We start from the raw sequence: 21,813 nt of genomic DNA, 5'->3' as shown, positions 1-21,813 counted from the left end.
GATTAGCTCTGGTGCTGCATAAGCTGGGCTTCCACAGCATGTGTTCAGGCGGTAATCAAGGCCTGCCTGGAATAACACAAAAAATAGAGAGAAACGTTTGCTTTAACAGAGTTTATGTCTTCTGGTAATAACACTTGAGAAGCCTCAGAGGCTTCTTCTCCTGTGCATATTTTCATTCATCTTAGAGTTTGCTTTCATTCAATGTGACCTCTCTAGGCAAATATTGTCTAAGACCATGAGCATCACATAAATGTGCAGATCTCAAGCTGCTCACTTATCTAGTACCCTTCGCATGATGCTTTATTTTCCTCAGCTGATCATCTAGATTGTGTCTGTTGATTGTGCAACTACAGCCTGTTGATCTCGATTACCTGTGAGAGGCTCTAACTTTGGCCAGGAAAAATCATTTGAGGATAAGTAATTATCTGGGACTCAGTAAGTCTTCCCATGCTTTCATAACAGCAGAGATACACACACACACAAACTCGTGGAACCCCACTGCTTTGCACAATCCTGTGCACACTCACGTGTGTCATGCACTGATTTCCCAGCCAGTCCTCATAGGGTCTCTTACTTAGGACGGGAGTGTAGGGGAGCAGCCAGAAGCTGTTTGCATTCCCTGCTGTCTGCTGGGCAGCTTTGCTGGAGATGCTTGGGTTGCTTTGTTTTTCCTTGGGAGGTGGGAAGGAGCTTTGGGTTGGAGGCACATCCCGTGCCAGAGCATCCCAATGGCACGTGTGGGGCACTGATCTGCAGCAGATGAAGGGGAGGAGGTCCCAGCACAGCTCTGCACCATGCTCTGCCACACTGGGCAGCTTGTTCCTGGCTCAGCAGCGTCATCAGACAAGAAGCAGGGAAGGAAATCAAGGATGGGGGGTACCATCAAACGCAGTTAGTGCATGCCTGTGCAAGACAAACAGACCCAGAGCTTGCAGGTTGTTCCTGCTTTTGTAGCATTTGTGTGCTGTAGCTGAGCAAAAGGTTCTGCTGCTTGAATCTTCTTCTGCAAGAGCCACCTACCGGTAAATGTCTGCGGGGATGTAGTCGGTGTGCACGTCTGAAGCCATTTGAGAACCTAGTCGTTCTTGCTGCAGGACCCCTGTCTTCTGTTAAAAGCTGAACGGTCCCCAGAGCACCTGTTTCCATCAGCTACCACCATCCAAAGCAGCCAGCCTTCTTACAGTCACCTGGCCCAAACATCCCTTTTGCTCTACACTTGATTCCTGCAAGAGATGGGAGCTCGGCACGCACACCATCCTTCCAACACCCCATCCCTGCAGCAAGGGATCACAGCGCTGGCACAGCTGAAACAAAAAGGGTGTGCGAGTTTCCTGTTAGCACTCAGTGTGAACCAATCTACCACTGAGCAACACCGTGAGTCCCCACTCACCTCAGCACAGGTCAACCTGTAACCCCAACCTTCCCCTATCCATGTGCACACGCACACCCATTCACCACCCTGCCTGCTTTGCACACCCCCATGCACACTCTGCATCGTGTGCCCTCCTTTGCATTCACAGACGTGTGCAAACCATCCCTGGGAACACCTACGTGCCTACACCTTCCACAAACACCCCTTTGTGTGCACCTGTGTGCAACCCAACTCCTCAGCACACGCACGCGTTTGTGCCACCCTGTCCATGCACTCACCACGTGCCCTCCAGCAACCAAGGATTGCAGAGATGCTCCAGACTGTGCCAGAGATGGAATCTCAGAGTGCTGGGACATTATTGATCACTAAGGAAAACACTTGGAAGCATATTCAATCTGCAGAAGCTGTAATTACTGGGCACAGTTAGCTTTCCTATGGCTCAGCTGGAGGAGGCGGGTGCTCTCATACATCTGAGACACTCGCACAATGTTGGGATCATTCTGATGGAAACTATGTCTTCAGATATCATGGTTAAAACCATCCAAGATGATCATGCAGAGCCTTAGCTCTTGAGCAGCACTTCCTCCCCACCCTTCACTACTACAAGCAGCTCCAACAAACTTCTCAGAAGAAATCCAGGCCAGCACAGACCTGGCAGACCAGAACCAAGTGCAGCTTGTGGGACGGCAGTGCCCACTCCTTGCTTCTACCCTGCTCCAGCAGGTTAAGGAGTCTGAGCCTCACTGGCCTTTGACAACTCAAGACTTTCAGCACCTCATGCCAACATTTCTCACTAAGATACACCTCAGGCATTGAATTCTCTTCTCACTACCTCCTCCCAGTCCTCCCCTAGGAACAGAAACCATTCAGATTCTACAGCAAACTACAGCATCTGCACTGCAAGAGCACACTGAACCACCTGCAACAATGAAACATGGTTTTGGAGAGTGGGTATGAAAACACACCTTTAGACAGCTGTCTCCCTGTAGCCAAAAGGAAACCAAGAAGGAAAAGTCCAGCCTGAAACATGCCCATGCTACTAGCCCAGGTTTTTCACAGTCAATGCAGAATCCATCCTGTTCTTGAGGTAACAAACGACCAGTGAGTCTCCCGTTGCTCCACCCCTTCTCCTTCAAAGCCTGAAAAAGAAAGAATAAACAAGCAGAAGAAACCCAGACGTACCTTTCCACACACAGAGCAGAAAGTGGAACAGCAGTTGTCTCCTTCCTGAGACATGGTGGGGAGCATCCCAGAGGAAGCCCAAGTTCTTTGCTTCTCTCCACAGGGACTTCAAGCACTCTTGGCAAGAGCTGCTTTGGTTCTTTCTTCAATTGCTTCCATCACCAGAATCTCCTTTGGAAAAGGAACCCGAATGAAAGAATCAGCAAATGAAAAAGAATGAGCAATAGCCACTTTACCAGCTTTCTTCTGACACTCAATTTAGACTCTTGACTCGGGCAAGGTCTTAAAATCAACTGGTTACAAGAACTGTCCCAAAATATATCCAGCTTCTGTACAGCTGCCATTCTTTCTGACAGCGAGTGTAATCACAGAATCATAGAATGGCCCGGGTTGGAAGGGACCTCAAGGATCATGAAGATCAATCACCTCCCTGTCCCTGCTGGCCATCCCCTCTTCTGATGGAGCCCAGGGGACCATTTGCTCTCTGAGCTGCAAGAGCACGCTGATGGCTCACGTTCTGTTTTTCATCCACCAGGACCCCCAGGTCCTTCTCTGCGGGGCTTCTCTTAAGGACTGCTCCTCCCAGTCTGTAGAAATGCCTGGGATTCCTCCAGCCCAAGTGCAAAACCTTGCACTTTGCTGTGTTCAACCTCATTAGATTCACGTAGGCCAACCTCTCGGTTGAGCTCCCTCTGAATGGCATCCCTTCCTTCCACTGCGTCAGCCGCACCACTCAGCAAACAGCAGAAGGTGCACTCCATTGCATCATTGGTGTCTCTGATAACCATGTAAAAAAGCACTGGTCCCAAGACAGACTCCTGGATGACACCACTTGTTATCGGCCTCCACCTGGACATAGAACCATGAATCACCACCCTCTGTCTGTGGCCTTTCAACCAATCCCTTATCCACCAGGTGGTCCACCTGTCAAATCCACATCCCTCCAGTTTAGAGATAAGGATGTGGTGGAGGGCAATGTCAAAGATCTTGCTCAAGTCCAGGTCAATGACATCTGTTACCTTCCTTTTGTCTACAAATGCCGTCACTCCATCATAGAAGGCCACCAGAGTGGTTAGGCATGGCCTTCCCCTGCTAAAGCCACGCTGCCTGTCTTGGATCACATGCTCATTTCTTATGTGATCAAGCATGTCTTTGAGGCAGATCTGTTCTTCACCATCTACATCAGTTACACATTTGAATCAAATAATTGGTGTTCCTGTCACCAAGAAAACCTCTTTGTCTTCTACTCCTGCTGCACTTCTGTGCTTTCATCAGAAGCAAAGGAAGAGACCACCTCCTAGATCCAAATTTTAAGAAACCAACACCCAATAGGTGTCATCTGAAGTAAAATAGCAGAGAAATTAAGATGACTCTTCTGCATCCAGCTTGGATCACTCCCTCACTCAGGCACACCACCATCAGATCAAGGAGATGCTGCCTTCAGCTTAGAGACTGTATGGGAAATCACAGCTTGAACCTCTGATTAATCAGCTGAGGCAAGTATTGGGTCAGCTGCGGGAGCACACGTGAGAGTAATCTAGCTGTGCTCCCAGAAGGGGTGGACCTCGACTCAACCTCCTCTGAGACCTCATTTAAAGGCTGACCACCACTGAGACAGCATGTCTTAGTGATTGCTCCCTAGTTGAGGCTGCCTCAGCTTTCTAGTCAAGGTATCGATATTGGTGAGTTTCCCTTTGCTAATAACCTTAGGCTATTTACCACCATCTTGGTTAATATCTTTTTATTAACCACCCTTACAGAGACCATAAGGGTTTGGGCTTCCAAACTCTCAGCAAGCATTTGGATCAGCCAGCTTCCTGCCGAGGAGCCCCCTGCATCACTGCTGCCTATTCTGGTACCGGACCCGCAGATGCTTCAGAGCTCATTAGCATGGACTTCCTTCCTCCCCTCAGCAGCTGCTCCTGCACTCACCTTCATTCCTACTCAGATACCGGCCGCTTCCAGCACCAGCTGACCTGCAAGACACAGAAAGGAAAGGTGGGAGTCATGCAAACGCACAAGCCCAAGGCTGTGTCACCACCACACATGGCAGCCTCGGGAAGTCAGCTGAAACTACAGCCTTTGTCAGAATGGAAACAGGCACCGTCAATTAAGTGTGACCTCTGAACTCATTGCCACCATCAGAAATAGGCACTGAAATCGCTCACTTCACTGCAGCTGGTTAACTCCAAATTCTTTTGCTTTTGGGAAAATGCGGACACGGAATTGAAGGACACCAGAAAAACGACATCTACTTCATTGTAGGTGGTTAAGCTTGGAAGCAGGACTTGAGCAAGAAATGCTTCTCAGCTCCTTGAAAGGCACTAATCCTGACCTCTGCCACAGGTGGCTGAGTGACACAAAAGTTGAGCTGCCCATTCAGAAGCACATGGAGCAGGCCATGGAGCGGTTACATACCAACACATGAACAGGCACTTTCCCATTGGAAGGGAAATCCCTTCTCCCTGCCATGCCATGCCCACACCGCTCCTCAGGGCTGCACTGACAGCACAGACAGAATTGAAACATCTTTTGTCATCATTGTGGTTTTTCACAGACCCAGACAATGAGATACTGGGTTGCTGTGTGGGTTCCCAGGCGGCACTGCCATTTCCAAGCCATTGCTTCCTAGGGGCACAGAAAGGAAAACGCCTGAACAAAATTTCACCCAGAGATTGCTATTTTACCATTCTTCCATGCAAAACAGGAGGACAGTACAGCGGATTTGTGCAGCTGCATCAACACCCTGGGTGCTAAAGGAATGCAAAGACAGAAATATCAAAACTACAAGGAGGGAAGCTATGTTTAGTAATATCTTTTCTCATTTACAACAGGCAGTTGGCACTACTAAAGGAAAATCCCAGGCCTCAGGTTCTGACAGTGCGACAATCTGGCACGGACTCAGATGTGAGTGATCCAAATGGTTTATTCCAGGTTCTAATACCACTTCTGTGAATTCACACGTTTTCTCTCTTAACTTTCCCACAGCCTTCACATGTCCACAGAACATCCCACAAACTCTCCTTTACGGCGCACGTAGGCACTCATCCCACCAGAGCCATCAGTCATTCCTAGCCATGTGCTTCTCCTCCAGTCACGGACAGTATCACACGGCCATAATGCATCTTAAATGACTTAGTTTTTCTGTTCTTTCTGGAGGTGTCCTTGGTTCCTAGCCTTACCTTCTCATGCCGTTCATCTTCCTCTGCAGCTCCTGCTCTGAAGAGTCTTCTTATGTTCCCACATGACAGGAAGAAAATGAAGACACAACCCCTGCCACCAAGGTCAGCTCTGCAGCACACGTTACCTGAGGAGCACTTGGCTACTCATGCAAACTGCACAGTGCCAGGAAGATTGTTACATGTTGCACTTCTTCTTCTCCTGGCTCAGAAATTAAATTTTCTACCTAGAAAATGGAAAACAAACAAACAAGCAAACAAAAAACAACAACAACAAAAAACACCTCACCTGACATAAAGGAGACATGATTGTTACTATGGAATTCCGGAGGGCAAGGTATTTGCCCTCTCTATGAAGAAGCTGACTGCAAAGGACTAAGAACAGCCACGATCACGTTGAGAACTTGCGGGTAAAATTCGGGACTGAACCAATAATGGGCTTCTGGAGGTGAGGGTCTGCTCCAGGCCGCCTGGTCAAGGGAGCCTGTTGATGGGCCCTGCTTACTGCAGCTACCAGAAGCACCGCGCTCACTGACTCTCAACTTGATGGGGGATTCCAGTCAGGCTGGGAAATCAGCATGGCTGGCTGCAAGCTGTCTGAGAGACTGCTGGACTGCACTGGGAATAACTTTGTGGGCCAAGCATTAAGCACACCAAGCAGAAGGGAAGGTATTGGACAGACCGACCAGAGGTCAAGCGTTGCTGGACCTGCTGCTCACCAACGCTGAGGAGATCATCAAAGGCGTCAAGGTTGGAGGCTGCCTGGGCTCCAGCGATCATGCCCTGGTTGAGTTTGTGATCTCAAGCGATGTGGGCCTGGCAAAGAGCAGGACCAGGATGCTCAACTTTAGAAGAGCAGACTTCAAGCTACTCAATGGAATGCTGGCCAAGATCCCCTGGCGCGCTGCCCTCAAAGATAAGGACGTTGAGGAGAGCTGGCTACTGTTCAAGGATGCCCTCCTGGCAGCACAAGAGGTCTCCATTCCCCTGATTAAGAAAGTGGGCAGGAGAGGTAGAAAACCGGCATGGCTCAGCAAGGACCTGCTAAGAGAACTGAGGGTGAAGGAAGGGGTGTACAAGCTCTGGAAACAAGGCTGTGTCACCCGGGAAGAATACAGGGATGCCGTCCGAACTTGCAGATGTGGGATCAGGAAAGCCAAGGCTCAGGCAGAACTGAACTTGGCGAGGGATGTGAAAAACAACAAGAAAACCTTCTGTCACGGAGTTCTCTCTAGAGCTCACTCCGGGACAGGGGCACAAAACCCGGGGCAGCAGGAACAAAAGCCCCCCCCCCCTTTTCTCTCACGGCACGGTACGGCAATGCGGCGCGGCCCGGCGCGGCCCGGCCACGTGCGTTTAGGGAGACGGGGAAGGGAAGGGAGATTGCAATTAGGTCTAACAAAAAATGAGGGAGAAAAAAGGTGATCTGAGAACGAATGGCAGTTTAATAACCTAATAACACTAAACAACAACAAGAGAGTTTCAACAAAGAGAATACCAAGTCCCAAATCTCACCGATGGAGCTGTGGAAGGCAGGAAGGTCTGACCACGTTGTCTCCTCGCAGGGAGCCGGTCCAGCAACGCCGTCCCCTTCCTCACTTCCCTTCCGGTGCCCCTCCCCACATGCTCATTAAGGCAGTTCACAGAAAAAAAAAAACTTGTCCCCTTTACTCCCATTATTAGCATGGTGTTCTGATGTGGAATACCAACACCAACCAAATTGCAAAACCATAACATTCCACCCCTTATTACACATCATCACATCATGCCTAACTTTTATCAACATATAAACAGAACAGTAGTTAACATGCATTACATATGTACATACAGATATATATATATATACACACATGGAATCACAGGCTGCACTCCCCCAGCATCAAATTTCCCTGTGGCACACACTGAACATCCCCATCCTTCTGCATCACCCACCAGGTACACCCAGGTCCCTGTGCAAAGACAGTTCCACGGAGGGGCCTCCCCTTTCCAGAGGCTGGAAGGACCTAAACCGCTTTTCCCAGCATATTCTTTACATGCACCACAGGAACCTTGTCTCCCTCCACGGTACGCAGGGAGTTGGACTGTGTAGGGCCGTCTCGGTTGGCTGATCCTCGGGTGTTTACCAGCCAGGTGGCTTCTGCTAGATGTTTCTCCCAGTTCTTAAATGTTCCACCACCCATCGCTTTCAGCGTGGTTTTCAGCAAACCATTGTGGTGCTCGATCTTACCAGCGGCTGGTGCGTGATAGGGGATGTAATAGATCCACTCTATGGCGACGCCCATCTTGCCATTTCACCCCTAGAAACTCGATTTCTTGGGCAGGGCCCTTCACTTTGTCTCGCTTAATAGCGAAACCAGCAGACAGGAGGATTTGGATTATCCGTTCTCCTTTTTTAAAAACCTCCGTCGCTGTATCACCCCACACAACGATATCATCTATATACTGCAGGTGCTCTGGAGCACCGCCCTGTTCCAGCGTGGCTTGGATCAGCCCATGGCAGATGGTCGGGCTGTGTTTCCACCCCTGGGGCAAACGATTCCAAGTGTACTGAACACCCCTCCAAGTAAAAGCGAACTGTGGCCTACACTCTGTGGCCAAAGGGACAGAGAAAAATGCATTGGCAATATCAATGGTGGCATACCATTTTGCCTCTTTCGATTCCAGTTCATACTGGAGTTCCAACATGTCTGGCACTGCAGCACTCAATGGGGGTGTGACCTCATTAAGGCCACGATAGTCCACTGTCAGCCTCCATTCTCCACTGGCTTTGCGCACTGGCCATATGGGGCTATTGAAGGGTGAATGGGTCTTACTAATTACTCCCTGACTTTCTAGTTGTTGAATGAGCTTATGGATAGGGAGCAAGGAATCCCTATTAGTACGGTACTGTCGTCTGTGTACTGTTCTCGTGGCAATTGGTACCCGTTGTTCTTCCACCCGCAGTAACCCCACAGCAGACGGGTCCTCTGATAGGCCAGGCAAATCAGACAGCTGCTTAATACTGTCTGTTTCTATAGCAGCTATTCCAAAAGCCCATCTGTATCCTTTGGGGTCCTTGAAATGTCCCCTTCTTAGGTAATCTATTCCAAGTATGCAAGGAGCCCCCTGGCCAGTCACTATACGATGTTTCTGCCAGTCTCTACCAGTGAGGCTTATCTCGGCCTCCAATACAGACAGTTCCTGCGAACCCCCAGTCACCCCATGTATATGTATCCGTTCTGTCCCTTCGAAACCTGAGGGTATCAGAGTGCACTGTGCACCGGTATCCACCAGTGCTTTATATTTTTGTGGTTCTGATGTGCCAGGCCACCGAATCCACACAGTCCAATACACTCTATTATCCCTCTCCCCCCCCTGGCTGAGGGCAGGGCCCCTCTATTGGTTGTCTGAGGCGGTAGAGGCAACCTCAGTAGTGGCTGACCTCTTTTGTAATTTTCTTACCCGTGCTCGCAGTACAAAGTTGGGTTCGTCATGCCACTTCTTCATATCCTCTCCATGGTCACGCAGGTAGTTCCACATGGCACCACGTGACATAGGCTCACTGCGGTCCTTCACTCGGGCAGGTGTGCGTTTGCGTCTGACAGCTGAGACTGCCACAGGTTCACTGTGGTTCCTTGCCGCAGACCAGCTCTTCTGCATGTTGTCCTGTCTTTTCTCCATTTGGTCCATTCTATCCACCATTTTACAGATGGCTGCGATGGTGGTACGGTGTGGCAGTAGTGAGTATTCGATATTTTGCAGTGAAAGGATGAGCTCAAAAATTTCAGGTCTCCTATCCAGCTCATCATACCTGTTAGAGTTCGTTAATAGTACACTGGAATACTTCACTGGTGCTGACCGTATGAGTTTCTTGCATATTTCCGGAGTACCGCTCACCTTTTCTGGGTCATGGTGATCCTCTGGGTCCCCAGGGACAAACGTGGGATCGAACAGCATTTCTGCCACAGCCATTTCTCTCAGGTACTGGATACCTTCCTCAGCTGTACTCCATTTTTCCAGTACAGGCTCCAAATCACTTTTGAGAAGACCGGTTGCCTTTACAGCTGATAGAATCCTCTCCCAGAGATTGGCGACTCCATCGAGACATCTGCTGATCCCTCTATCAATAGATGAGTCTCGAGCAATGTTTCCTAATTGACGAGCCTCATCGCAGCTTAGGGACATGCAGGAGGCCCCATTGTCCCAACACCGGAGCAGCCAAGTGACAAGGCGTTCACCTGGGAGTCGGGCAAACTCCTTTCTCGCACTTTGGATTTCAGTAATTTTCAGAGGTTTACGAGTAGAGGAAGCAGTGACTTTTCCCTCATCATCACTATCTTCTCCGCGTCTGTTAGTCTTCTGAGTTGCCTTTCTCGGTGGTTTTGGGGAAGGTCCCTCACCAGGATCTTCCTCTACTTCCTCCATCCGTTCCAGACGTGAGGGCACACGTTCCCATCTCTGGCCTTCCACTGGGGCGACTGACACTGATGCTGGTGCTTCCTGTGGTCGGCTGGGATTAACTTGTTGCCTTCCCCTTAGGGTTTGGATCTCATTCTCGAGACTCTCTATCTTTTTCATAAGCCATTCGATCTGAGATCCCCCTGATCTCCCACACTCACTCAGGGGTTCTATTAATTTCCCAAGGTCCCTCTGGTGTTCAGGGGTGAGATTACCTGATACTGGGGGTCCCGATGCTTCTGGCCCTTTTCCTGAGTCTCTCTGCACTATTCTTTGCAAGTCTCTCTGCAATTTATAGTAAACTACTACAATTAGAGAGACTAACAACACAGTATTCCAATTGACACCCCAGTCATACTTAAGGAATTCAGAGCATTCGTGAGCCAGTTCAAGCGCAGTGCCTGTGATGTTCGTTAGTCTGGAAAGGAGCCAGGCAGATATCTCTATCCCTGCCAGTCATCGGCTTAATAAATCTACCCCTACCCCCAACATCAATAAGTCCTTAAGCCAGGACCACAGGAACCTAGGGACTATCAGTCCTACATACAGGGCTGCTGAAAAAAACCACCTAATTACTGCCCAAAACATTGCCCTGAGCTCTGCCCGCATTCTCCACCAAAAATGTCACGGAGTTCTCTCTAGAGCTCACTCCGGGACAGGGGCACAAAACCCGGGGCAGCAGGAACAAAAGCCCCCCCCCCCCTTTTCTCTCACGGCACGGTACGGCAATGCGGCGCGGCCCGGCGCGGCCCGGCCACGTGCGTTTAGGGAGACGGGGAAGGGAAGGGAGATTGCAATTAGGTCTAACAAAAAATGAGGGAGAAAAAAGGTGATCTGAGAACGAATGGCAGTTTAATAACCTAATAACACTAAACAACAACAAGAGAGTTTCAACAAAGAGAATACCAAGTCCCAAATCTCACCGATGGAGCTGTGGAAGGCAGGAAGGTCTGACCACGTTGTCTCCTCGCAGGGAGCCGGTCCAGCAACGCCGTCCCCTTCCTCACTTCCCTTCCGGTGCCCCTCCCCACATGCTCATTAAGGCAGTTCACAGAAAAAAAAAACTTGTCCCCTTTACTCCCATTATTAGCATGGTGTTCTGATGTGGAATACCAACACCAACCAAATTGCAAAACCATAACACCTTCTACAGGTACATTGGCCAGAAGAGACAGGCCAAAATGGGCGTGCCTACTCTGGTAAATTTAAAAGGAGAAATGGCTTCAACAGATGAAGAGAAAGCTGAGGTGCTGAATGAGTTCTTCACCTCAGTCTTCACTGGTGGCCAGGATTCTAGTCTTTTTCACGTCCCTAAGTCTTGCACCCCCATACCTCCATGTGGGGACCAAGGAGGTAAATCCCTCCCCACTGTAAGGGTAGAGCAAGTCCGAGAGTGCCTCCTTAGACTGAATGAGTATAAGTCTATGGGGCCAGATGGCGTGCATCCCAGGGTCCTGAAGGAGCTGGCTGAGGTGGTTGCTGAGCCGCTCTCCATCATATTTGAGAAGTCGTGGCTGTCAGGTGAGGTCCCGGATGATTGGAGGAAGGGTCACGTCACTCCCATTTACAAGAAGGGGAGCAGGGACGACCCGGGTAACTACAGGCCGGTGAGTCTCACCTCTGTGCCTGGGAAGATTATGGAACAGATCCTCCTGGACAACATGCTTGATCGCATAAAGAACAAGCATGTGATCCGAGACAGCCAGCATGGCTTCACCAGGGGAAGGTCATGCTTAACTAATCTTGTGGCCTTCTATGATGGAGTGACGGCGTTGGTGGATGAAGGGAAGGCGACCGATGTCATTTACCTGGACCTGAGCAAGGCCTTTGACATGGTCCCCCATCACATCCTCATCTCCAAATTGGAGGGAGGTGGATTTGATGGGTGGACAACTAGATGGATAAGCAATTGGTTGAAAGGCCGCAGACAGAGGGTGATGGTCAATGGCTCTATGTCCAGGTGGAGGCCGGTAACGAGCGGCGTCCCTCAAGGGTCTGTCTTGGGACCGGTGCTCTTTAACATCTTTATTAATGACATCGATGAGGGAATGGAGTGCACCCTCAGCAAGTTTGCTGATGACACCAAGCTGAGTGGTGCAGTCAATACGGTGGAGGGAACAGATGCCATTCAGAGGGACCTTGACAGGCTGGAAAGCTGGGCTCGGGTGAACCTAATGAGGTTCAACACGGCAAAGTGCAAGGTTTTGCACTTGGGCCGGAAGAACCCCAGGCACCTGTACAGGCTGGGAGGAGTTGTCCTTGAGAGCAGCTCGGCTGAAAAAGACCTAGGGGTCCTGATAGATGAGAAACTTAACATGAGCCAGCAGTACGCTCTGGCAGCCCGGAAAGCAAATGGGATCCTGGGCTCCATCAGGAGAGGGGTGGTCAGCAGGGATAGGGAGGTGATCGTCCCTCTCTACTCTGCTCTTGTGAGGCCCCATCTGGAGTACTGTGTCCAGGTGTGGAGCCCTCAGTACAAAAAAGATATGGAAATTTTGGAAAGGGTCCAGAGGAGGGCCACAAAGATGATCAGGGGGCTGGAGCACCTCCCCTATGAGGAGAGGCTGAGGGAGTTGGGTTTGTTCAGCCTGGAGAAGAGAAGGTTGCGAGGTGACCTCATTGCAGCCTTTCAATACCTGAAGGGAACTTACTCCCAGGAGGGGAGTAAACTCTTCGAAAGGGCTGATAATAGCAGGACTAGGGGAAATGGTTTTAAGTTGAAGGAGGGAAGATTTAGGTTGGATGTTAGGGGAAAGTTCTTTACTAGAAGGGTGGTTAGGTCCTGGAACAGGCTGCCCAGTGAGGTTGTGGATGCCCCGTCCTTGGAGGTGTTCAAGACCAGGTTGGACAGGGCCCTGGGCAACCTGATCTAGTAAATGTGTATGTTTGGTGGCCCTGCTAGGCAGGGGGGTTGGAACTACATGATCCTTGAGGTCCCTTCCAACCCGGGTAATTCTGTGATTCTGTGATTCTGTGATTCTGTGAAGGGAAGCATTACTGGACATGCTGCACAGCAGGGGTTAAGACTGGAGGTGGTCAGGGCTGTAGTGACCATGCCCTCCTAGAGTTCCTCATCTCAAGGAATGCGGGCCTGGCAAAAAGCAAAGTCAGGACCCTGAGCTTCAGGAGAGTCAGCTGCAGGCTGTTCAAAGAATTCTTGGACGAGAGACACTGGAAAACTGTTCTTAGGGGCAAAGGGTTCAAACATCCCTTTGTGTGCACCTGTGTGCAGCCCAACTCCTCAGCACAGCCCTGTGCAAGCACACATTTGTGCCACCGCATCCACGCACTATCTATGTGCTCACACACACTCACACAACCACATCCCTTAGTGCAGCCCTGTGCGCACACACACTCACACATGTGTAACCCCTTCCTTTCACTCCCAAAGTGCACGCACACACCGGTACCACAATGTCCTTGTGCAGCTCCAACACTCTGCACACCCCTGTGCACGTACATATATGTGCATGCTCGTCCTTGCACACATACCCACAGACCTACACACACCTGAGCAACACCACTGGTTTGTACACTCATGGACACAAATGTGTGTACAACACCATCCATGCACAAATACACACACACACACACACATGGATCCCCACTGCTTTGCACAATGCTGTGCACACTCACGTGTGTCATGCACTGATTTCCCATCCAGTCCTCGAGGGGTCACTTACTTAGGACAGGAGTGCAGGGGAGCAGCCAGAAGCTGTTTGCATTCCCTGCTGTCTGCTGGGCAGCTTTGCTGGAGATGCTTGAGTTGCTTTGCTTTTCCTTGGGAGGTGGGAAGGAGCTTTCAATTTGAGGCACATCCCGTGCCAGAGCATCCCGATGGCACAAGGGGGATCAGGGCCCCTCTATTGGTTACCTCGGTGGCTTGCAGCAACTGGAACTTTTTGCCTATTGAGAAAGCTAAAAAGTGTGAGTTCCTCCTGACCCATATCAACAAAAATCTCAACCATAAAAAAGAGACGTCTTCGTATTCAAGCAAATGACAACAGTAAGACCATGCATGTTGTTTTGTTGTATTTCCTCTGTAATCATGGGGAGGATATGAAGAAGTGGTATAATTCATCCACTTCTGCACTTCAGGCACAAGTTCCTTAGAATTGGAAGAGACCCTTAAAGGCCATCTAGCCCAGCTCCCCTGCAATAAAAAGGGACATTCACAGCTAGATCAGGTTGCTCACAGCCTGGTCATTAGTCATCCCAGAGGCAAAACACACACTGAATGATCTCTCCTTCAGTCATAAATCCTTGGAGACAACAGCATTGACACTGCATGTTACTGAAGCAGTAAAAGAAATTGCTCCTGTAACTCTCCTTGTGTTAAGTAAAATGATGATAAAAAGCAATGGAATGCTTTGGCAGGACACCAAAACCATCCTCCTTCCTTGATATCTGCTGCAATGGAACCTTCCACTGGAAGAAAGCCTCTGATGACTTGTCACCCCAGAGAGGTCAGCTTTAGAAGCAGGACTGCTGCACAATAGAATGAACTGGAGCTCCTTAGCATCTCTTACATCCAGGAGGGGTGTTCAGACCCACCTATCACCTTCAGGTGCGCTTTCTGACACCTTGTCTGACTTCACTGTCACTGTGCCAGCATCCTCAGGCTTAACCTGCTTCATTGTCAGTGTGCAGCAATTGCCAACGTTCTTGATGTCATTGTAATTGTTGGTGTAAAGGAGGTTGCCATTCAGGAACCATTCCACGTCCTCGTCATTATGGGACAGCTCGCAGGAGAAGACAGCAGAGCTCTCTTCTTCAATTTCTACATCCTGCAGGTGCTTCGTTACTTCTACATTGCGGGCTGTGGGGAAACAAGGTGAACTGTTACCACTGTTACTATAAATCATACTGGGATGTGGTAGAATGGTTGGACTAGATGATCTTTGTGTAATCATCTATGTGAAGATAATACATGTATAAAGTTAGCAGGAGAGAACGGCAGAAGTCAACCTCAAGAAGAGAAATCTGAGGTGAAATAGGACATGGAAGAGGCCACCCTCCCTGCTCATACCTTCAGCTGTCAGCGTGGCCTCAGTCTCTGCAATTCCTGCCTTGCACTTGTACACACCAGCATCATCGGGCTTCAGCTTCAGAATTCTGAGCTCTACTGAATGCTTATCCCTCTTGATCTTGTACTTCTCAGAGGGCTCGATGGGTGTGCGGCCCTTGAACCATTTCACAACCTTTGGAGAAGGCCTGAAGTCACAGGACAGGATGACAGAATGACGTTCCAAAGCTGTCTTGTCCTCCAACTTCCTGGTGATTTCTATATGGTAATCTGCAAAGCAGGGGTGGAAGAGAAGAAAGGATGAGGACAATTGGAAGAAGAGGAAAGTCTCTTGCGTGTATTCCATTCCAATTAATGTCAAGTTCACAATGGTTCTTTGAACGACTCTAAAGATAAAACAAACGATTGTCTATAGGGAATGCCATTGACTACATTTCTATGAAGTAATACTGTACAGTATCTACCAAATGCAAGGTCCAGCTCTTGTTCTGTGCTTATTAAATTGCTCCCAATTGTTGAGGCTTTTATTCAAATAAGAGTGAGTTGAAAATATAACAAGTACTTTAGGATGTGAATGGATAATCTTACGCTGGGGACAACAGCAGATAAAAAGCCTGCAAGTTTCTTTCAGATGAAATCAATGACAAACCGCACCAAATTTAGGTGCTACCAAACTTAAACTTGTCTAGTTCAGAAATACAATTAATTTCACCTGATTTGACTTCTTTGCTATAGCCAAGGACAAAACCTCAGCTCTGTAAATCTGAATAGTAAGCACATCACAGCTATTCAAACACATCTTTTACTGAGATGCAGCTGTCTCATTTAGTGTCCAACAACTTTGAACTGGAAATGGAGCAGACCAAAGCAGAATCTAAACATGGCTTCTACAAGGACTGATCAAATGCGGCCACCGTCAAATTCAAAGTATCTGATACAGAAGGATCACACTCACTGTCAGACAAAACCTCTTTGGAGAGGTGAACTGACTGCCCTGTTCACCCCCACTTTGGAAATAACTGCACTCATTTCCTACCTGCTCCCAGCAGTGTGGGATGGTGGGATAGCATCACACTTCCCACACTAAGCATCCCACCATGTCACTTGTTCCACCTAAACCTCAGTCCCAAAACAAAAGGGGAACTCGCTTCTGAACCCTCTTCACTTCATTTCAGATGTCTTATATGCTTGATCTCCAACCCACCCCCCACTCAGGAGAAAGACCCCCCGCTTACACCCTACCATCTTGTTGCATTCTGATGTTGTCATCAGCCTTCAGCTTGTTGTCCTCTTTGTACCACTGGGTCTGAACCTCATCGTGTGAAATCTCACAGACAAAAGATGCACTCCCATATTCATTCACTTCCACATCTTCCAGTGCTTTAACAATCTTGATATCTCCAGCTGTGAAACAGTAGAGATATATTTGTCAGGGTATTTCCAGAACTGAGTGCAGCATCTTTTCCTTACACATATTTGCATAGAAAATAAGTAGGATTATGTTTTATTCTAAACCATCATCCATTCCTGAGTCATTTCTCTCTTCAACACAGTCAATGCATTATTGCCCTTGAACTTAAAGACAGACCTACTAGCTACAATGGAGCTCCCTGCAAACAGTTTTCATGGAAACCAGAATCTCATTTATTCTAAAACCTTTCAAGCAAAATTAAGGGTAGAAAAACAATAGAACTGACTGAATCTTTAAGGTCATTTAGTTCCAGTCCCCCTGCTATAGGCAGGGACACCTCCCTCCACACCAACTCTTCTCCTCAGGGTCAAGGCTTCTCTCAAATCATTCTCCTCTAAGCCTGTGCCTGTGCTTGGGATTGCCCTGACCCAGGTGCAGGGCCTTGTACTTGGCCACACTCAAGTTCATGAGGCTGCCAAGGGCCCACCTCTCCAGCCTGTCCAGGTCCCTCTGAGTAGCATCCCTTCCCTCTAGCACATCAACAGCACCGCTCAGCTTGGTGTCATCTGCAAACTTGCTGAGGCTGCATTTGATTCCACTCTCCATGTTGCCTACAAAAATGTTAAATAACACTGGTCCCAACACCACCCTCCACCTGGACACTGAGCTATTGACTGCAGCTCTCTGAGTGTGACCATCCAGACAGTTCCCTATCCTGCAACTGGTCCATCCATCAAAATCATTTTTCTCCAGTTTGGTGACCAGGATGTCATGCAGGACGGGATCAAATGCTCTGCACAAGTCCAAGTAGATGATGTCAGTTGCTCTCCCATTATCCACTGATGCTGTTACTCCATCATGAAAGGCCACCAAGTTTGTCAGACATGGCTTGACCTTGATGAAGCCATATTGGTTACCACCAATTACCTCATCTTTATTTTCCAAACTATGCCAAGGAGAACTAGACAGAACTCTACAGTGTTGTGTCACTACAAACCTGTCTGAACCATTGGCTTCTCTGCATGCTCATCACTAGTCTCTCCTTAGCTTGTGTGCCTACAAACAATGTATGGGGAATGTCAGCCACAAATCTTACCTAGGGGACATCTTTGCTTCAAAATCCTTTGAACATCACACAATCCCTTTTAACTCTCCAGGTCTGCATTTAGTTATGTCAGAATCAGGCCATATTTCTGTGCTGCTATATCCCTTTCCTTCTGAAGGGCCTGGATACAACTTGGATTAACCTCAGGAGAAGAGTTCCTGCATAGAATCATAGATTTACCCAGGTTGGAAAAGACATTGAAGATCATCAAGTCCAACCGCAGCCTAACCAGTACCCTAACTCTAAAAACCCTACACTAAATCATATCCCTGAGTACCACATCCAAAAGGCTCTTAAACACAACCAGGGATGGTGATTCAACCACCTTTCTGGGGAGCCTATTCCAGTACCTAAAATCTCTAGTATCTAAATCTCTCTAAAAGAGCACAGGTATTAATCTGACCAGAAAGGTTCCTGTTTGTTCATAAAATGAGCCTTTTCCGCTCCATCTTGCATAGGCCACTGGGCACAGGGTAGCTGGGAGACCACAGAAAAAGTGGTCCTGTGAGCAATAGGGAAACTACTGCCTAATCCAACTCCTCCAATCTCTGCGCTCTGCCAGCATGTCTAAATAGGGTGGCAGATACACACAGGAGATAAATATTTCCACTTCCCTCAGCCAACACTGCTCTGAATTTCTATGGGACACACAGTTAGATGAAAAGGCATTTGACAAAGAAGGAAATGAAAGAGTTTAATCTGCTGTGTCATTCTCTCGGTAGCCAGAATAACTAACCCTCGCCAGTGTTAGTTCAAAGAATAGGCAGATTTTATCTCCTGACATGAGCAGTAATTCAAAGAAGCTGGTATATGATCCAGTATCCTGCATATTCACTGCAGGCAGGAAAAGACATTATGAGATAAGGGAGATCTACACATCACTTGTTATGAACACCTCATAAAGATAAAACCACACACAAGAGGAGAGTTTAGGAAGAGGACCACTCTTGGACTACTTTCCAAGAGGCATCAATTAGTAACTCTCTTCGCTCATTTTTCACACTACTCCACAGTGTCCTCCTGAGCCCCCTTACTCCTGTTGCCAACTGCTGATGCAGGGAATCCTGAGGAACCAAGGATTCATAGTTGTTCCATCAGTAGTCCTTGGTCAGCTCTCCCTCCCTGCCCCTTCTGTTTTGATCCCACTAACCAAATTTTAGTTAGTCTGAAAAGAGGATGGAAACCTCCGCAGCAATTAGTTTCTAAATATCTTGCAATGGGCAGCTTGTAGGAGCCCCATCTCAATGCCCACAGCACAGGAGGCAGGACTGCTTAGCCCATGCACTAGTGCATTTACCAGCACAGATGTAAGCCCAGATCTATGCACACCAAATACAGGCTCTCAGTTTGCACAAGGAGGCATCCATGGAGCTGAAGTATTAGGCAGATATTGTGGTGGGGCAGCAGTTATTGAGACGCCAGACAGAAAGGACACAGATAACATGGCAACTCAGCTTTACCATTATGACTGATGATGGAACATCTAATTTCACTGCTCAAAAGAGAACTTACATATAACTGGAAAGAATGAAATTCACAGGGGAAACCACACACAGACACACACAAAAGCAATACAAAGGAGATGAAGGATGGTTCACATACTAGTGATTCACTCTGAGACGCAAGCAAATGAAAGAGTATCCCCAACCATTTGCCTCCTGAAATGCTAAGTATATAAACTCATTGCTGTGATAACTCTGCCAGACGTGAGTCATACACTGTAAAACCTTATGGGGTCAATCAGTTTAACTTCATAAATTCATTACACCAACAAAAACAGACCATCGTGTCCAGGCTGGTTCATTTCAGCTCTTCAAAGCTGTTGGTAAAACTGCCTGAGAGCTGAAATGCTTACCAGCAAAAGCTAAAACCTGTAAATCAAATGTAATAGGCTGGCTTTGTCTACTGTATAGAAATGATGCCTGAAAAAAAGAAAATAAAAAAGAACGTAAACCAGAACAAATGGAATGGCTACATAAAACAGCCAGTACTGAAACAGCAACCCAACCTGGTTGCAGAATGAGAGAGAAAATGAGAGTTCACCAAAGTCATGGGACAGGACACATGTTCATGTTCATGCTAACACTGAACCCAAGTGGCCACATGAGGACAGCATCTAGTAGGAAATCAGAAAAAAGCATCCTTTCATACGTCCCTTGGGAAGGTGGCATCTACCAGGGCACAGCAGACCCGTGTGTTCAGTAACAAGTCTGATGCTTCAGAGCCCAATGATGAGCTACAAACTGGGGTTTAACCAATGCAACACATGGAGGGAAAATCTGTCTTGAGCATAAAGAAGAAAGAGAAAGGTATCCAAAAGGACTAACCAAGAAATGCCCAAACTGCCCATGAAGCATTTCTTCCCGTGGTGCAAAATACCACAAGAGGATTTATTTGCTCTTTCAGTTAAACATAAAATGAACCTTTAGGGTAGCTGATGTCTTGTCTTAGGCTGCTCAGCATGTGGATGTTCCCTGATCTTCATATTCACACTTGTGAATAATGAGACTTCTCTTATTTCCCTGGGAAGTAATGCCCACTTTTTTACTTTGACAGAGCTCCTTCCCATCCTAGAAGGGAAAATATCAAGTCAGATCTCCATTAGTCCTTCCATCTCTGCACTGAGCAAAGGGAGCCTTCAGATCTATGCTTAATTCACCCACTCCCCTAGAATTAATGGAACTGTGCTTACTGGAACATATGCTGAAGCTTAAGCACAGTGCAGTGTTTTCAACATGAAGGAATTGTCTCGCTCCAATTTGTAGGAGGGAGGCAAGGTTCTTTAATATGTGTATACCCGGCGTGAGATTAAGAAGCAACGGTTCAAATGTTGGTCCAACCAGTTTATTAACGTCCTAGGCGTTTTTAGGGAGACGGGGAAGGGAAGGTAGGCGATAGGGAAAGTAGGAAATATAAGCAAGGAGTCTTTGCAGAGAGCAAAAGAGATAGTCACCACCGTGGGTCCAGCGAGGTACACAGTAGGTTCGTTGATCTCAGGAACTCGTCTGATCACCGCGGGGGACGGGAGACAGCCAGGGAGCTCCGCAGCAAGCCGGTCCCGGGGGTTCTTCCGACGAAATTTTCCCCTCAGGGAATTCTCCGTCAGAGGTGTCTTCGGGAGTTTGTCTCCAAAGTCCCCAGTTTAGTGAGGGCCTTTTATCCCCCGTTTGGCGGGAATTTTCCTCTTCAAAGTCTGAGAATTGCAGCTCAGCATTTTTTTTGGGGTGGAAATACCAAACTTCTGAACAAACAGGCAAACACTTCTTGAAAGGTGATTTACAAAAAGCTTTTGTGATATTCCTGGCCACGGATGAGCCAGCAAGGAAGGAAGAGGGGGTCTCTGTTGCCGGACACAAGCGTTATCGCCTTCTGCAGTGGTCCGCTCCTTCGAGCAGCACCCCCGAGAAAGACTGCTCTTCCTGTTTCTGTTTACCCTTGCAATTGTAAGCAGAAACACTATGGCACATTGACGCCCACCATCCGCCCTCCAGGATACTGATCAGTTGTCAGTCAGAGTCTTATCATCAGGAAGGCCTCATGAAGCAAGCTTTGAGACAAAAAAAAAAAGGAAACCAGTTCTGTCTTTCACAGGAATGGCTATAGAACATGCATAAATTCTGGCTGACCTATGACAGCTTAAAGCACTGCGGAGGACTGTTAACAAGCCTGTTTGGACATCACCTTGAATAAATGACGTTATCCCCAAGTAAGGGAAGGAACAGCTGAGCACCAGGGAGGTACACAAAGTGCCAGAGCAAATTCTCACACTGTCAGGTGCAAAGAAAACTGAGATTTCACCCCAAAAACCCAGTTCACAACAAGGCTACAAAATCCCGGCTGAGAATTTCTGTGTTAGACTTGAAGCTCAAGACTGTACTGTAGTTCAACCAACAATATTTTGTGCAGCATGACCTAAAAAGTTCACAATAAAACCAAAACAAACTTCAATTTCAACTTGATAAATGAACTCAGGACATAATAACAAAGAGTGCTGATCTGGGCAAATAAAAGAGCATAAAGAAAAGAGAGCAGTGAAAAAGCTATCAAGGAAAAGCTCAGACTCGCATCCCTTGGAAGTGAAATTAAAGGCTCTCATTCATT

General features: G+C 48.0%; 1 protein-coding gene across 1 annotated transcript in view; it reads right to left on the bottom strand.

Moving 5' to 3' along the window:
- Positions 1–21,179, bottom strand: part of LOC146752753 (myosin-binding protein C, fast-type-like) — a 117,340-nt gene extending 96,161 nt beyond the window's left edge. The window contains exon 1 of the mRNA XM_085531271.1: positions 21,146–21,179. Within this exon, the coding sequence (XP_085387397.1) occupies positions 21,146–21,179 (34 nt within the window). The remainder of the gene's footprint in view (positions 1–21,145) is intronic.
- Positions 21,180–21,813: the final 634 nt, after the last annotated feature.

This window comes from Coturnix japonica, unplaced genomic scaffold, assembly GCF_054131305.1.
Source record: "Coturnix japonica strain WE unplaced genomic scaffold, WE-NBRP24 Scf041, whole genome shotgun sequence".
Classification (NCBI taxonomy): Eukaryota; Metazoa; Chordata; class Aves; order Galliformes; family Phasianidae; genus Coturnix; species Coturnix japonica.
Note: the sequence above shows the minus strand (reverse complement) of the source record. Positions and strands in the feature narration are given on the sequence as shown.